General features: G+C 32.1%; 1 protein-coding gene across 8 annotated transcripts in view; it reads right to left on the minus strand.

The window, feature by feature from the left end:
* Nucleotides 1-14283, minus strand: part of LOC129740711 (uncharacterized protein DDB_G0283357-like) — a 188085-nt gene that overhangs the window by 74692 nt on the left and 99110 nt on the right. For all 8 annotated transcript variants that reach the window (XM_055732478.1, XM_055732479.1, XM_055732476.1 and 5 more), the window contains one exon: nt 12856-12937. In XM_055732478.1, coding sequence (XP_055588453.1) covers nt 12856-12937 — 82 coding nt within the window. The remainder of the gene's footprint in view (nt 1-12855; nt 12938-14283) is intronic.

The raw sequence follows: 14283 nt of genomic DNA on the forward strand, positions 1-14283 counted from the left end.
AAAAAGGAAAAACAATGTATTTAACTGCTTATATTAATTTTTATTAATATTTGAATCCCCAAGTAACATTTTTAATCCTTCAAGGTTTTATACCAAAAGTGTAGGGTTTTATTACAAGCTTGAGAAAGTGTTATTAGCTGAGAAGCGTATGTTTAGAAGATCATTATATAAATTTTCTTCAGGATAGCTACAGAACCATTACACAACCATCTCGTAAGACTCAAAAGAAATTCTATCATTTATTTTTATTCCGGTTTTGAAGATAGCTATACAGCATTTACAAAACCTTTTTATACAACCTTGATTCGTTCACTTGGAAACGTCAAGGCAAATTGGTCGAATAAAAAGCCTATTCAGGAATAACATGTCAGAGCGGTCATCAGCGTTGCCACATATACAAATTTATCTGTAATGAATATTTTTTCAAATTGAGTGAACCAAAAATCTGTACCAGATTACAGATATTTTCAAATTTTTACCGATTTTTAGTCTCCGACATTATTCCATTTTTTTTTACTATTTCTGATTACGCTCACGTTCCATTAGGTGCTTGACTGTTGAAGGCTCCCGCATTTTTGTTAACACGACACAAATTTCTAACAGGCGTATCAAAGTTACTACATTTTCATAAAGTAAAAAAAAATCTGATGTCCAATCATGCTCAAAAAGAAAATCAAGTGAATGAAGTTGTTGGTTAGTAAAAACCGAACAATAGCTCAATTTGAATGATATCAGGTTTTTGTTTTTAAAATGCTTTGTCAATGCGTTTATCAATTAATCCTAGTCTTTCTTTGCATTCCAAATCCAAATATGTGACACAGATTTCAATACCGATTTTTCAACTTCAATACAGATTTTATTTATTTTTACTTTTGAAATACTTTTTCTTATGTGGCAACGCTAGCGGTCAGAGCAAATCAAAATCTATCAAAATGTCTACAATAATATCAATTTGTTTTGTTGATCTCATTCCCTGCAACATCAAAGAAGGTAAATTTTCGTCATTTTAGTTTAATTTCTGTACTATAATTATTTTATTTTCTTCAACATCCGTAGATACGAGGGTCATGTCGGTAAAAAGTGGCCTGTTTAACCTGCCCAGCGTTATTTGGCGATTAAGTTCCGTTCAAATCAACCAAATATCGGATGCTCACCATATGCCGTCACCGGAAAAACGTTTCTTAGAGCCTATAATCACAAGAACCTCCAGTTTAGTAGTGTGTTGGCTGACGGAATTTTGGAATTGGCATCACCGGAACGTTACCGGAACGATGGCAAACAAATCCGGCATTTTAGACCTCCCGAGACCAAAAACTGATTTTTTTCCATATTGACTAATAATTTGTTAAAAGTGATGATATTCAGTTAGTGGCTCAGATAATTGTTACAAAAAAGGTTTCCCAAGTGATAAATAAATGAAAGAACTTCGAAATGTAGTTTTTTATTAAAAGTAAGAGGATTTGTAAATGGTTTTTATAGGAAGAACTGGTTATGGGGTAAAACGCCATCTTTTTTATGAATAAATGAAAATTGAATTTTGCATTCTTAGCGAAATTAAGCAATATTTTCCATAAAATGCTTGAAATACCGTTATTCTCAAATCATACTATATAAAATGCTAGCCAAGGAGAGTTAAACAAAACAAAATTACAAAACGGAACGACCAAAAAGTAAAAATATATGTTTCAACTCACTTATTCTGCAATATTATAAAGGGGAGTGTTTTATTTGTCTGTTTTTCGGAAAATAAATCGATAAATTTTGAAGCGCAAAATTTTTTCCAGTGATTAAGCTAGTAAAAATTTAATTTTGCCAGATATACCGATCGAATATTTATGCTTCTTGATTTTTTCGCGAATAGAACCATATTTTTTTCTGGTTGTCATTCAATCAGAATATTTTGACTTGATCGATTCAACTTTAAAACCTCTCCTCGGAAAATAAACATTCACGCAGAAAATTTTTCGCTCAAACTAAAACTTGACGAAACTCCAAGGTTGTATAAGGTTCTTGCGATGCTTTCTTCAGAACCTCCTGTAGGTGGGCCTTTTTACACTGATAAGTGTTTTATAGATGTTATAATGCAGTTTATAAAACTTGACGTCGTTTTATAACGAAGTTTCATAGCGAGCTTGCAGATAAGTATAAAACTTAAATTGTTACTTGGGTCTACAACTTCCGACGTTCATGGGGAGCAGTATTCTGGTAAAAACAGCCATACGAATAATTGTCTGAAAATTGCTGTTGGATTCTCGAAGCTGATGCGATCGCTAAATCAGCCATTTAACCATTCGTGGCATCGTATAATATCACGGTTGGCTTGAACTTATTTTCGGGTCAGAACCAAAGAATCATACTTAAGTATGTTCCTGTTGACGCGTAATTTAGCTGATAAATCTATATATTTTTCTCTGTGTAGTCATCAGTTTATAATCTTTTTTCATCTAAAAAAATTCTGAGTTACAGTATTCGTCAAAGTTGTTTAGTAGGAAATCTCCGTTGAAATACTTTTAAATTGACACAACAAAAGTTAGAATGGTTAGTTTCATATAAAAAAAAAGATCAATGTTCTAATATGTGAGACTACTTGGTTCAATAATTCTACTGAATTAAAGGGAATCTTTCGATTGCTTTGATTCAGAAGAACATTGTTGATTTTTAGAACAAAATTTTAAATTCTTCCATCCATATCTAAAAGTTTAATTTAATCATGTAAACATTTCTTTGAAATTCTGCAACAAAAAATGGATGAATTTTAAACCAAAACGAAACTTCTCATGAAATACCCGAATTTGATACTATTTTACTCTTAATAAGTTTAGTGAGAGAGACTTCTCAGGAACCATTTCCGGTCCCAGAAACTTAATATCCATGCCGATTTTTACGCCAATCTGTTGAGTGGTTTCAGAGTCTATGCTCAACATGCAGACATACTAGCCTGTTATACATAGAAATAAATTTCACGCTTTTATAACTGATTTATCCTACATGAGAATACCTAACATTTTGCTAATTACTCCAATAACAAAATCCCTAAAACTGCTTCTACATTCCAAAACAAAATTGAACAAACGTGAAACTTGTAATAACCAGACTGCAGAATTTGCAAAAACCGTAGCTTTTCATTTTCCCAATCATATGCACTTTCGGACGACTGTAAGAATTTTTTTTTTCATATTTCACTCACTTCCCACAAATTTTAGCTAAAAAAAATCAATGGGGCAAAATGTGCGCAAAACCATGTTTTCACGCTCAAATTTTGAATGCTGTTAACTTTGAAGAAAATCCAAATGAGAGAACGATATGTCATTATTTTTTTATTTGCTGGCTCCCAAATTACGATAAGAATGCATGATTATATTTAAAAAATTGTCCTTGTTCAAGATTAAAAGGTGAACCAATATTCGATTCGAAAAAATCATCTGCCGCCATATTTGCCACGATATCAGCCCAGAAATTGAATTTCGTTGCCTACTTGAAGGTGTTTTACATATTAGGATATCAAAAAGTGTATTTTGAAAAGCAAAATTTTCGATAAGTTTAGCAATAACAAATGAGTTTTTGCCAAAGTAGGCTTGATTTACAAAAATGTGATAAACATGTTACGAAACATTTGAAGCCGATCTAATCAAAGCTTGCCAGATTGCTCGTTTTACCCGAACTAGTCTGGAAAATTTATAGGAAAGAGTGGGGAATCTCGCCCTTTATATCTAGGGCTACCATACGTACTTTTCTTCGATCGAGAAATGGGCGTACTCTACTTTTTGTGAAATTACACCAAATTTACTATTTTTTTTTTTTTGAATGACATCGGAAAAATCTATGCATATCTTCCATTTTATGAGGCTGTATCACATTTTAAGCAAAAACTACTAAACGAATAACAGCTAACAACAAATTACTTTAACATCTTGTTTTCATAAACATGCATATTTAGTCGTAGCGCCTTTGAGTATGCAAACAGTAATCAATATGTATGGGAGAGTGGGGAATCATCGGCCACTTTTTTTCGTTGTTCCATAACTTCTTTATTATATAAGATAAAATGAAAATAAAAAATGTTATGGTTTTCTACATTTTTTTTAAATTTTTAATGAGTTATTTTCCCCAAGTTCTGACTGTTTGAAAAATAGCAATATTTTTTGGATTTTGAAAAATGGTGGGGAATCGTGGGCCACCAAATCCAAATTGACCAAATAACATGCAAAGTTTATGAGTTGACCCAAAACTGTGATTTCCTAATTCATTCCGTTATTTTAAAGTAATTTCAGACGATGAAATAAAAAAGAGAGCTGTGTATGATCGCATAGATTCCAAAACCTGGCTCGCAAACGTTTTGGCAGAATTTCTTATATAGGTGGACAAAATATTTTTCATAACTCTTCATTTGGCATAAGAAAACTTTACAGATAGGAAAAACGTATTTTAAGTTCTGAATGTGTATAAAAACATAAAAATATAGGTGATTCAAGATGTGTGGCCCACGATTCCCAACAAGCTATGATTTGCAAATTGGTTGCGTTTGTGTAACTTATTGATGTTTCGTCAAAAATTCCTTTTCCACGTGAAAGATCATGACAAAACTAAGATCATAAGCGTATGAGCATATTTTTGTTATGCACTTTAGGTTCCTCATCGAAGAAATTAGCGGGTGTTTTTTTTTAATTATGTAAGTAAATTTTTCTAACTTTTTTTAGCTTGATAAATAAAAGCAGCATATGATGCATATTTCAGTCAACAACATATAGGAATATATGCTCACGCAAAGCGACGACGATGACAGTTGGTTTGAGATTTTTATCTCAACACACATCTGAGATATTTAAAGTGGTCCACGTTTCCCCATGGCCCACGATACCCCACTCTCCCCTACACAATTTAGGTAATATAAGGATGCTTAAATGCGCACAAATCTCATGATTGTAAAGGAAATGTACGAGTCAATGAAAAAAATTGAAATTGTTTGTTTTATAACGTTTTTTGTGGTTCCTCAGCATCAGACACATCTGAATACTGCTATCTTTTCGAATAATTTTTGCATAACCTCAAATTGACAGAATTGTTATGCGACTGAAGTAAAAAATTGCGATTCATCATCTTCTGAAATCAATCTTCAAGCATTTTTATAAGAGGTTTTGAACCGAAATGATGACGATATGATTATCTGTTGTTTTTTTATGGTCAAATTATCACTTATAAGCGTAGCGTAGAAACATTTTTATGCCAGACATTGTGCTGTACAAGGCAACAAAATTCACATTTTCCCAAAGGATACACAATACAAAGGATAAAATTGGATAATTTGGACTTATTTTGGGGCGCTGCTTCTGAATATTCAATGAGTTTTTTTTTCTTCCAGCTCTGGTGTTTTAGATTGAAAATAGGAGAAAAAATTTGTGCACTTTATAGACAAAGCTATAGAATAAGCTTGCCAGATAGCCCGGTTTGCCCGGATATTTTATTCGAAATTTGCTCTTGGATTTTATCTTCTTTTTTTGGCGATTTTAAATATCAAAAAACTAAAATTTACCAGTTGTCCAGACATTTCGTGCTACTCTGGCATTCGCTCCTCTTCAGTGGACATTTTAATTCAAAATTTGAGTGATGTCCGGTCCTAATTTTCTTGAGCAAGTTTTATAAAAATAATCGTGAAAGGTTTTATGGAGGCCTGAAATACGATTTTAAATTTGTTGATAAATTCTAATGAAAAATTTTTTTTTTCTTGAGTTTTGTTCAGAAACTTTTGAGTTTTTTTTCCAAATTTGTTCAAATATTGCACGGATTTTTGATCGACAATTTTGAAAACAATTGCCTGGATTTTGACTATAAATTCAGGGAACTTTACCAACCTTACAACAGAATATTATCAATATTCTGAAAATAAAGTTTTAAACTCATCTTTTTATAAAATAACCAGGAATCTATAATAACCACTGCGAAAAAATGATGATATTTTTTTTTATTTTTAGGTATATCTGGTATTTTAGAATTGTCACAAATTTCTCGTTATAAATCTAATTTTTTCAATGAAAATAATACACACATTGTTGAAAGATGAACACGTAGAAAAAAATTCAAGTTATCTTCATTTTTTTTCCTGAGCTTCTAAATATTAGCGCTCTGGAAATTTATAATTTATCGGAAGTATTTTACTTTACACCGATAAGCCCGATAAACAAATTAACAAACATAACTAACGGGCATTGAATTCTTCATTGGGGTATTTTACTGACTCGTGATTTGAAAATTTAGTATTATAATTTTCAAATTTGGAAACACAATATATAAAATCAACACTTTAAATAAAAATTAAGTAGAAAAAACCGATTAACACAATCAGTTTCTTTCGAATTTTATTTGATTTGCTCTGAATTTAAAGTTTTCATTTAAAATTTTCAATTTTAATTGTATTACAACAAATAAATTACAAAGAAAAGTGATTAATCTTTGTTCACCTTTACCTTTAAATAATTTTGAATTATAAAGAAAATTTTTAAATCAAGAGTTAATTCTGAATGTCAATACTCTTCTTTTGTGAACAGTCTCAATCATTTGCAATTGAAATAGCCAAGCTTTCAGATTAAAAATATCAAACCTTAAGCTAAATTTTACATTAAAATTTCAATATTATTGTGTAGATGAGCTGAAAGCAGTATCGGTGACTTAATTGCTGTAGATCTAGAAATCCAGGAGTGTTGGTTAAAAATCACTAAAAGATCTTCTGATTGTTTTGCATGATAGAATGCCTTGTTGCCGAAAAAACAGTGGAATTATAAGGAAATAGTTTTAATTCACAAGGGAAAAATTAAAACCGTGGCAAACTGATTTTGGAAGCTTTTGAGTCTCAAACTCGTTTTTTTTGCCTGTTTTTTTTCCCTTCTCATTTTCTGGCATTGAGTTATTTTAAAACTTAGCAGTTCAGAGTGAAATCAATCAATGATAATTGATGAAGTAACTTACCTGAACAACAAAAAATATGTTAAATCTTTTCATTATCCTTTATTCATTCAGTCAGAGGGAAGAATGCTAAAAAGTAACAAATTCCCGTAAAAAAAACAATACAGATTTCGTCTAGATAATCTTTGTATTTTACAAAATGGGGAAAGATACTTACTTCTATAATTTTTTCTCATGGTAAATTACTCACAGTCTTTATGAAAATTGGTCATTAAGTTAATTATTTTTTTTTCTAATTTTTTTTTTTGATATTTTACACTTTTGCTAAAAAGTGCACAAATTTCTCCAATGAGCCTTGTATTTTCAAAATTTATACCGCAAAAAAGAGCTGATAAAATAATACAAATTTGCATTTAGAGCTCCTTAATGAGTTGAAATCAGTTTTCAAATTCTTTGCACTTCGGAAAATGTGAATTTTGTTTTCTTATGTTATAGTTTTGAATGCAGATTTTGGGTTCTAGAGATGAATTTGAATCTCCAACACCAATTCCTGAAACAGCTGATATAAATACTGTTTGTTCGTTTTTGGCTCTAAAAACTCATAGGAAACGCAAAGGTCATAAAACTTAATCTCTTTCTTCGATTTATTGTTGCTGAAATCTCTTGAGAGCATTTTTAAAATTTAAACTCTTACTATAAATATTTTATATTCGATTTCTGTTTGGCAGTACTTGTATTTTTTCACAGTCTTCCATAATATGAATGTTTAATGTGATACATTTTAAACAGAATTAAATAAAATCAGATCTAAAATTTAAATTTTTGTTTTTGAATTTCATAACAAAGATTATTAATTTTAAGTTTATAATTCATATTTGAATGGTGGATTAATGAAGGTGAAAAATTCTCGCGAAGGAGAATCTTTACTGTGATTCAGAACCTGATTTTTTTTGCTATTGAAGGCAATAAATGTATGATGAAAGCAGAGCTAATATTTTAAGTATTTCAGTGTTATAACCATTTTCACCCCCCTATATGACTTTTCCAAATTTTTCATTTCATTAAAATTCAAAACAAAATCAAGAAATCAGAAGCTCTAAATTTAAAGCAAATACTAAAATTAGTTGCGATTTGCTCGTGTTAATTGAGGCATATGAGAGAAATTAGTGACAATAAAAAAAAAGTTGTCCCTACATTTTATTAATAGCAAATTCCAAATCAACACTCAACAACACACTTTTGTTGAGAAACTTATCAACAAAAGTTATTTGGAATAATTCAGTACAGGGAATCCTAAGTGACAGCTGGTTGAGTTTGGTGGACCGATTTTTTTCAATATTGAGCCTTTTAAGTGATAAATTAACTATTTTGTTGAATAAACACCTCCACGGAGTGGAAAATTTTAAGAATTGGAAATCACATCTACTAAGAAAAGTTCCAACTTTTTATAGAAATTCGAGCTTTTGCGGGTATTTTGTAACGGATTTTTGCCGCTTGAGAGGGGGGGGGAGGTGATCACCCCGATCAACCCCCCCCCCTAGGATCGCGCCTGCATACGTCATCAAAACTAGAGGAGAGAGACAAAATCTGAGAAGTTTTCAAATTCAGGAGGCCAAAATCTTCCAAAATGAGTTTTTGAAACATAGGCAATTAAAATTGCTGCTTCCCGGTGTTATTTAGAATATGTATGTAAATCACAAGGCGACCGTCATTTTTCAGCTGCAATGGATTTGATTATGTTTCTATGTTTTGTCTTAGCAGTATAAAATGATTAAAAACACTCTATTTAGTTACTTCTGACATTATTTGGTGCTTTTTAAATGAGAATAAAAATGTTCTGACGGATAGCTCTTATTAAAATTACGGTTTTTTTTTTGAATAGGATAACTTTACATAGAACACTAAAAGTATACCACTTCTCCATTTCTAGAAACATATTGAACCGACAAATTCGATGGCAAGCCAAGTTTACTGAAGCGGAGGAGAGCAGAACAAACCCAGCAGAAGATACGAGAGGCCCTCCGGGATCGATGCGTGAGAAGTGGGTAAACATTCTCGTCTATCCGATCCGTTATCTTCGCGGCTCGATGATGCTATGGGCTACGCACGGAATAATGTGCCTTTTGGAAACATTAGAGCCGCAAGATTCCCGTTTATTTTCTTTTTTCCCTGGCGAACGTTTCCTTACAATGCGTTCATTCGGTCGATGAAATACGTAGTTTCGGAAAATCGGAGCGCTTTAAATATCTTTGCCTGATAATGAGCCATCCTTCTAATGATACTTCCAAAAAGTTCGCAAATTCAATGCGAGTTACAATTCAGATGATATCGAATAATTCGAATCTCTATTACTTTTGATCATGAATTTGGATGGATTCCGGAGAAGAGCTTCGGGACATTAATTAGAATCTGTCTTTTCAAAAAAGTATACAGCATGCATCGTAGTCTGAGTTAGAGTAAAAAACTTGAAACATGTAATTCGAATTTAAATTAACATGTTAGCTAAATTTAATACGCTTCGCTTTTCTCCGATTCCTACTAAACGACAATGAAAAATCTAATGAAGATCTAAGGTTGCCATAGAAATCATCATCTCGCAGCTAGGAATTTTTAATAAAACATAAATATTCCTTTGACTGTAAACTGTGACGTTTGAGGCCAGATCGCTCTGTCACGAACCGGGTATGCTTCTGTTACTTATGTTTATCGCTTCATTAGGTGGCAACTATCCCAGTACTCATTTTCCTTTTTGCCACCACGCCTCATCGCTGAGACAAGAAAATGTATAGGCATTGAGAAAAGTCGCATGGTTTGGTGCGGGAAATCTTCATTGGTGCGCATCTGTTCAGATAGAAAAAAAAAACACCAGCGAGCATTCAAATCCCTTGGTTCGTATCAGCAGCGGAAAATCTTAGGTTTCTTTTCAGCCTTTTAACTGAATCCCACCACCAAACGGTGAAATTCTCAGCCACAAACCGATATCTTTGGCTCTAAATTAAAAATTTAATTTCTTTTCCTCCGCACAACAGCAAAAGTGGTACTCTGTTCATCCGCCATTGTGCCAGTATCATTGTGCACATTTGCGGCCAAACGGTCGGTTATCCCAAAGCACTGAATAACAGCAGCGAGCGATGCCGCCAATGAAAATGCTCGCGTGGGGCTTTATTGGAAAATTTATCAGCAAATGAGATTTAATAATGAGAAGAAGTGCGATGTGGCAACGCAAAGCTGCAAAAAAAAAACTTAGCAACAGCTAGAAAGAAAAAAAATACATCTCCGAACATCAGTCCATCCACTGACTGGGGCCCAGGAATTTGGCGGAATGGAATGCTGCGCCGAGTTGTACGTTGATGAGTCGAATCAATCCGCGCGCGATTGAAATTTTCACTTTTCAATCAACCGGAGCGGGAGGGGGCAGCAACACTTTTTGGAAGCACCCACAACCCCGCATCGCCGCAATGGACCGACCGACCCAAATCAACCGTAAGTTCTGCAGCGCCACGTGGTGTAGCTGGCCTGGCGAAACGCATAAGGCTGCGCGTAACCGCGCGAGGCGCAACATTATCAATGGGAAATGTGGAAAATTAGATCTGATGAATGATCTATATGGCCTGAACCGGGGCCTGATGGCTGGGTGCTTTGAGCAACCCGACAATAGAAGTTTGGTTACGAAATGGAAGTGGCCTGAAAAAGATATGATTTTTGGCATTTCGCTCCGTTGGGGGTTTGTAATGGCCAAAGAAAATACTTAATTTTTAAAGTAGAATGGAAAGTTAAAGCCTCAATTTATCAAAACTGTGAAAACAAAAATCAAAACGTAATTTGACAAGGTTTTCGGAGAAATCTATGCATTCGCAGAAAAATTTCAGCATGTCTATAATTTTTATGGCCCCTAAATTTCGAATGGGTTAACCATGGAGCTATTTCAATAAAAATTATTATACCTATTGAAAAGTCAAGTCAAATAGTTAGAATTGAGTCGCCTTTCTCAGTGAATTGTTTAAATTTGAAAAAATTCTATTAACATTTCCGTTGTAAAAACACTAAAATTGCCTGTGTGTTGAACAAGCCTACACAAGAAAGAAACACATATATCAAGAACCCACATATGCTATGAATTTTGAATGAAAATATAGAATATTGAACATACAAATACTGAGGTTGCCAGATTGCCTGGTTTTATCCGGGTTTGCCCGGATATTTGTTACTTAATTTGAGAACAGTCTGACCCGGCCCGGTTGCCCGGATTTCATTCAAAAATGCCCGGATTTTGCCCGGATTTATTCACCGTATTTGGCAAATTAAACAAAAAAAAAAACAACAAACATCTCCAAAAACAAAATATTTTTAGCAAGTTTTATAAAAATAATCATGAAAGGTTTTTTGGAAGCCTAAATACGGTTAAAAATCTATCGATGAGTTTTTATGAAAAAAAAATTGTTTTTCATTTTTTTTTCTTGATTATTGTTGAGGATCTTCTAAGTTTTGACAAAATTTACCCGGATTTATGGTCGCCAACTTGAAATCGAATGCCCGGTTTGTCCAGCCCGAATACGTGCTGAAAAAATTCTGGCAACCTTAACCTAGACTAAGGCTGCCAGAAATTTTTCAGCACGTATCTGAGCCGGACAAATCCGGGCAATCTTATTTAAAAACCTGACAATAATGGGCATTTGATTTCAAAATTGTCGACCAAAATCCGGGAAATGTCCGGGCAATATCCGGGTAAATTTGGTCAAAACATATGAATTACTCAAAAAAAAATTTTTTTTTTTGAATTTTCTTTTATCTGCAGATTTTAAATCGTATTTTAGGCTTTCGAAAAACTATCATGACTATTTTAATGAAACTTGCTCAAAAAATTTCATTTCGATTTTACAACAATTTTTTTTAAATTTAATTAGAGCAAAAATTGCAACTGATCTGGACGATTGCCCAGAACGAAAACAATCGCAACTGATAAAATCAGACTTCGGTAGTTTATAAGTTTTATAAGTTTTATAAGTTTTATAAGTTTTATAAGTTTTATAAGTTTTATAAGTTTTATAAGTTTTATAAGTTTTATAAGTTTTATAATTTTATAAGTTTTATAAGTTTTATAAGTTTTATAAGTTTTATAAGTTTTATAAGTTTTATAAGTTTCATAAGTTTTATAAGTTTTATAAGTTTTATAAGTTTTATAAGTTTTATAAGTTTTATAAGTTTTATAAGTTTTATAAGTTTTATAAGTTTTATAAGTTTTATAAGTTTTATAAGTTTTATAAGTTTTATAAGTTTTATAAGTTTTATAAGTTTTATAAGTTTTATAAGTTTTATAAGTTTTATAAGTTTTATAAGTTTTATAAGTTTTATAAGTTTTATAAGTTTTATAAGTTTTATAAGTTTTATAAGTTTTATAAGTTTTATAAGTTTTATAAGTTTTATAAGTTTTATAAGTTTTATAAGTTTCATAAGTTGTATAAGTTTTATAAGTTTTATAAGTTTTATAAGTTTTATAAAATTTATAAGTTTTATAAGTTTTATAAGTTTTATAAGTTTTATAAGTTTTATAAGTTTTATAAGTTTTATAAGTTTTATAAGTTTTATAAGTTTTATAAGTTTTATAAGTTTTATAAGTTTTATAAGTTTTATAAGTTTTATAAGTTTTATAAGTTTTATAAGTTTTATAAGTTTTATAAGTTTTATAAGTTTTATAAGTTTTATAAGTTTTATAAGTTTTATAAGTTTTATAAGTTTTATAAGTTTTATAAGTTTTATAAGTTTTATAAGTTTTATAAGTTTTATAAGTTTTATAAGTTTTATAAGTTTTATAAGTTTTATAAGTTTTATAAGTTTTATAAGTTTTATAAGTTTTATAAGTTTTATAAGTTTTAAAAGTTTTATAAGTTTTATAAGTTTTTTAAGTTTTATAAGTTTTATAAGTTTTTATGGCTCGTATTCTATAGATCAACGACTTACCTTGTATTCCTGCAGCAAATTATTCCATTTTTTGATTATTTTTGAAATCGGTAAAGGCACACTGAGCTCTCGTTCCACAACTCTGTAAAGAAAATGGGTAAAAAGTATAAGTGATAGTTGACTAAAAGGTTGAATATGAAATGCATGCTTGTTTGTAGATAGGTATATGCCTTTAGTTTGAGGAAACTAAAGTTTTAAACTATCTAAAAATAGTATTTTTTAAGCACCCAGAGCGTAATTTTTTTTTATCTAGTGCTTAGGTGCTGTGAGCTTATCTGATCTTATTATATGGCGACCGTCAAAAAGAACAGTGAATTTCGCGTTGGCTCTTTGTAGACAACCTACGAGTAAATGTTTGACTTTGTACGTTTTCGAAATTCTATACAAAGTGTGAACCCATTTTTTTTCTTTTAATAACAATTTATTTTTCCACCCAGAAAGGAAACAATGCTCATGTGAGTTCCCTTCCACGACTCGCTCAACAGCCGAATGTAAAATCTGGCTCCACTTGGCGGCGCTTTCATAGTTGATTTCCATGTGTCGGCATACATCGTCACATCATCGCCTCCATAAAGTTGGAGGCAAATTTCACTTTCAGGCGAAAAATTTAATTTATTTTTATTTTGCTGCTGCTTCACACCGCGCTATCGTCACCTTTTCATCGCCGTCATCAGCAACTGTAAAAGCAACGTCATCATCGAGAAGTGTGCTGCACCCCGCCATTATACGCCCGACTTTGATCCGGTCCGGAATGGCTCCTATAGCCGCAGTTTGGTTTCAGCCCGCGGAAGTGGATGCAAAAAATGGCGGATAATGGCAAAGGACGACCGAACCGAAAGCGCGGTAGCTTTTGTATGTTTGCCGAAAGTGAGTGAACTCGGTTAAACAGGTGTGGTTTCGTTTTGTTTTGTTTTGTTTTGAGGTAATCACCGTGTTCGGGCGAATCGGGTTCGTCGCCTAGGGTTTTTCCTTTCCATTCAAGTCTTTCTTCTGGGGCTTTTCACTGTGCTTAAGAGACTTGGGAAACATTTACCTATTATTGAGTTCGAGAGTATGAAAGGACCTTTAATCTATGATCTAAAATTGACAATTTTTAGTTGTTTCACCGTAAGTTGCAAAAGTTTTTTATCTGGTGCACAATATTTACCAATCAAACTGCAAATATTTTCGAATATTCGATGAGACTTTACCGAATGATCGGTAACACGACGCAACAAAATTCATATTCATCCAAAGTTCAAAGAGTGTAAGAGCCTACTTTGACTAACTTGTTAGCGCTAATTCCAAATCAAAATTTAGTTTTTTTTATTCAGCTCTTATTTTCTCATTTCCCTATCAGACTGAGGGAGGGGTCTTAAATAATCGTACCAAATTTTTTTTGCCAAATTTGGTACCATTAGCTCGATTTGTTCTGCAGTTGATCAAGAA

This window comes from Uranotaenia lowii, chromosome 1 (genome assembly GCF_029784155.1).
Source record: "Uranotaenia lowii strain MFRU-FL chromosome 1, ASM2978415v1, whole genome shotgun sequence".
In the NCBI taxonomy this organism is placed as follows: domain Eukaryota; kingdom Metazoa; phylum Arthropoda; class Insecta; order Diptera; family Culicidae; genus Uranotaenia; species Uranotaenia lowii.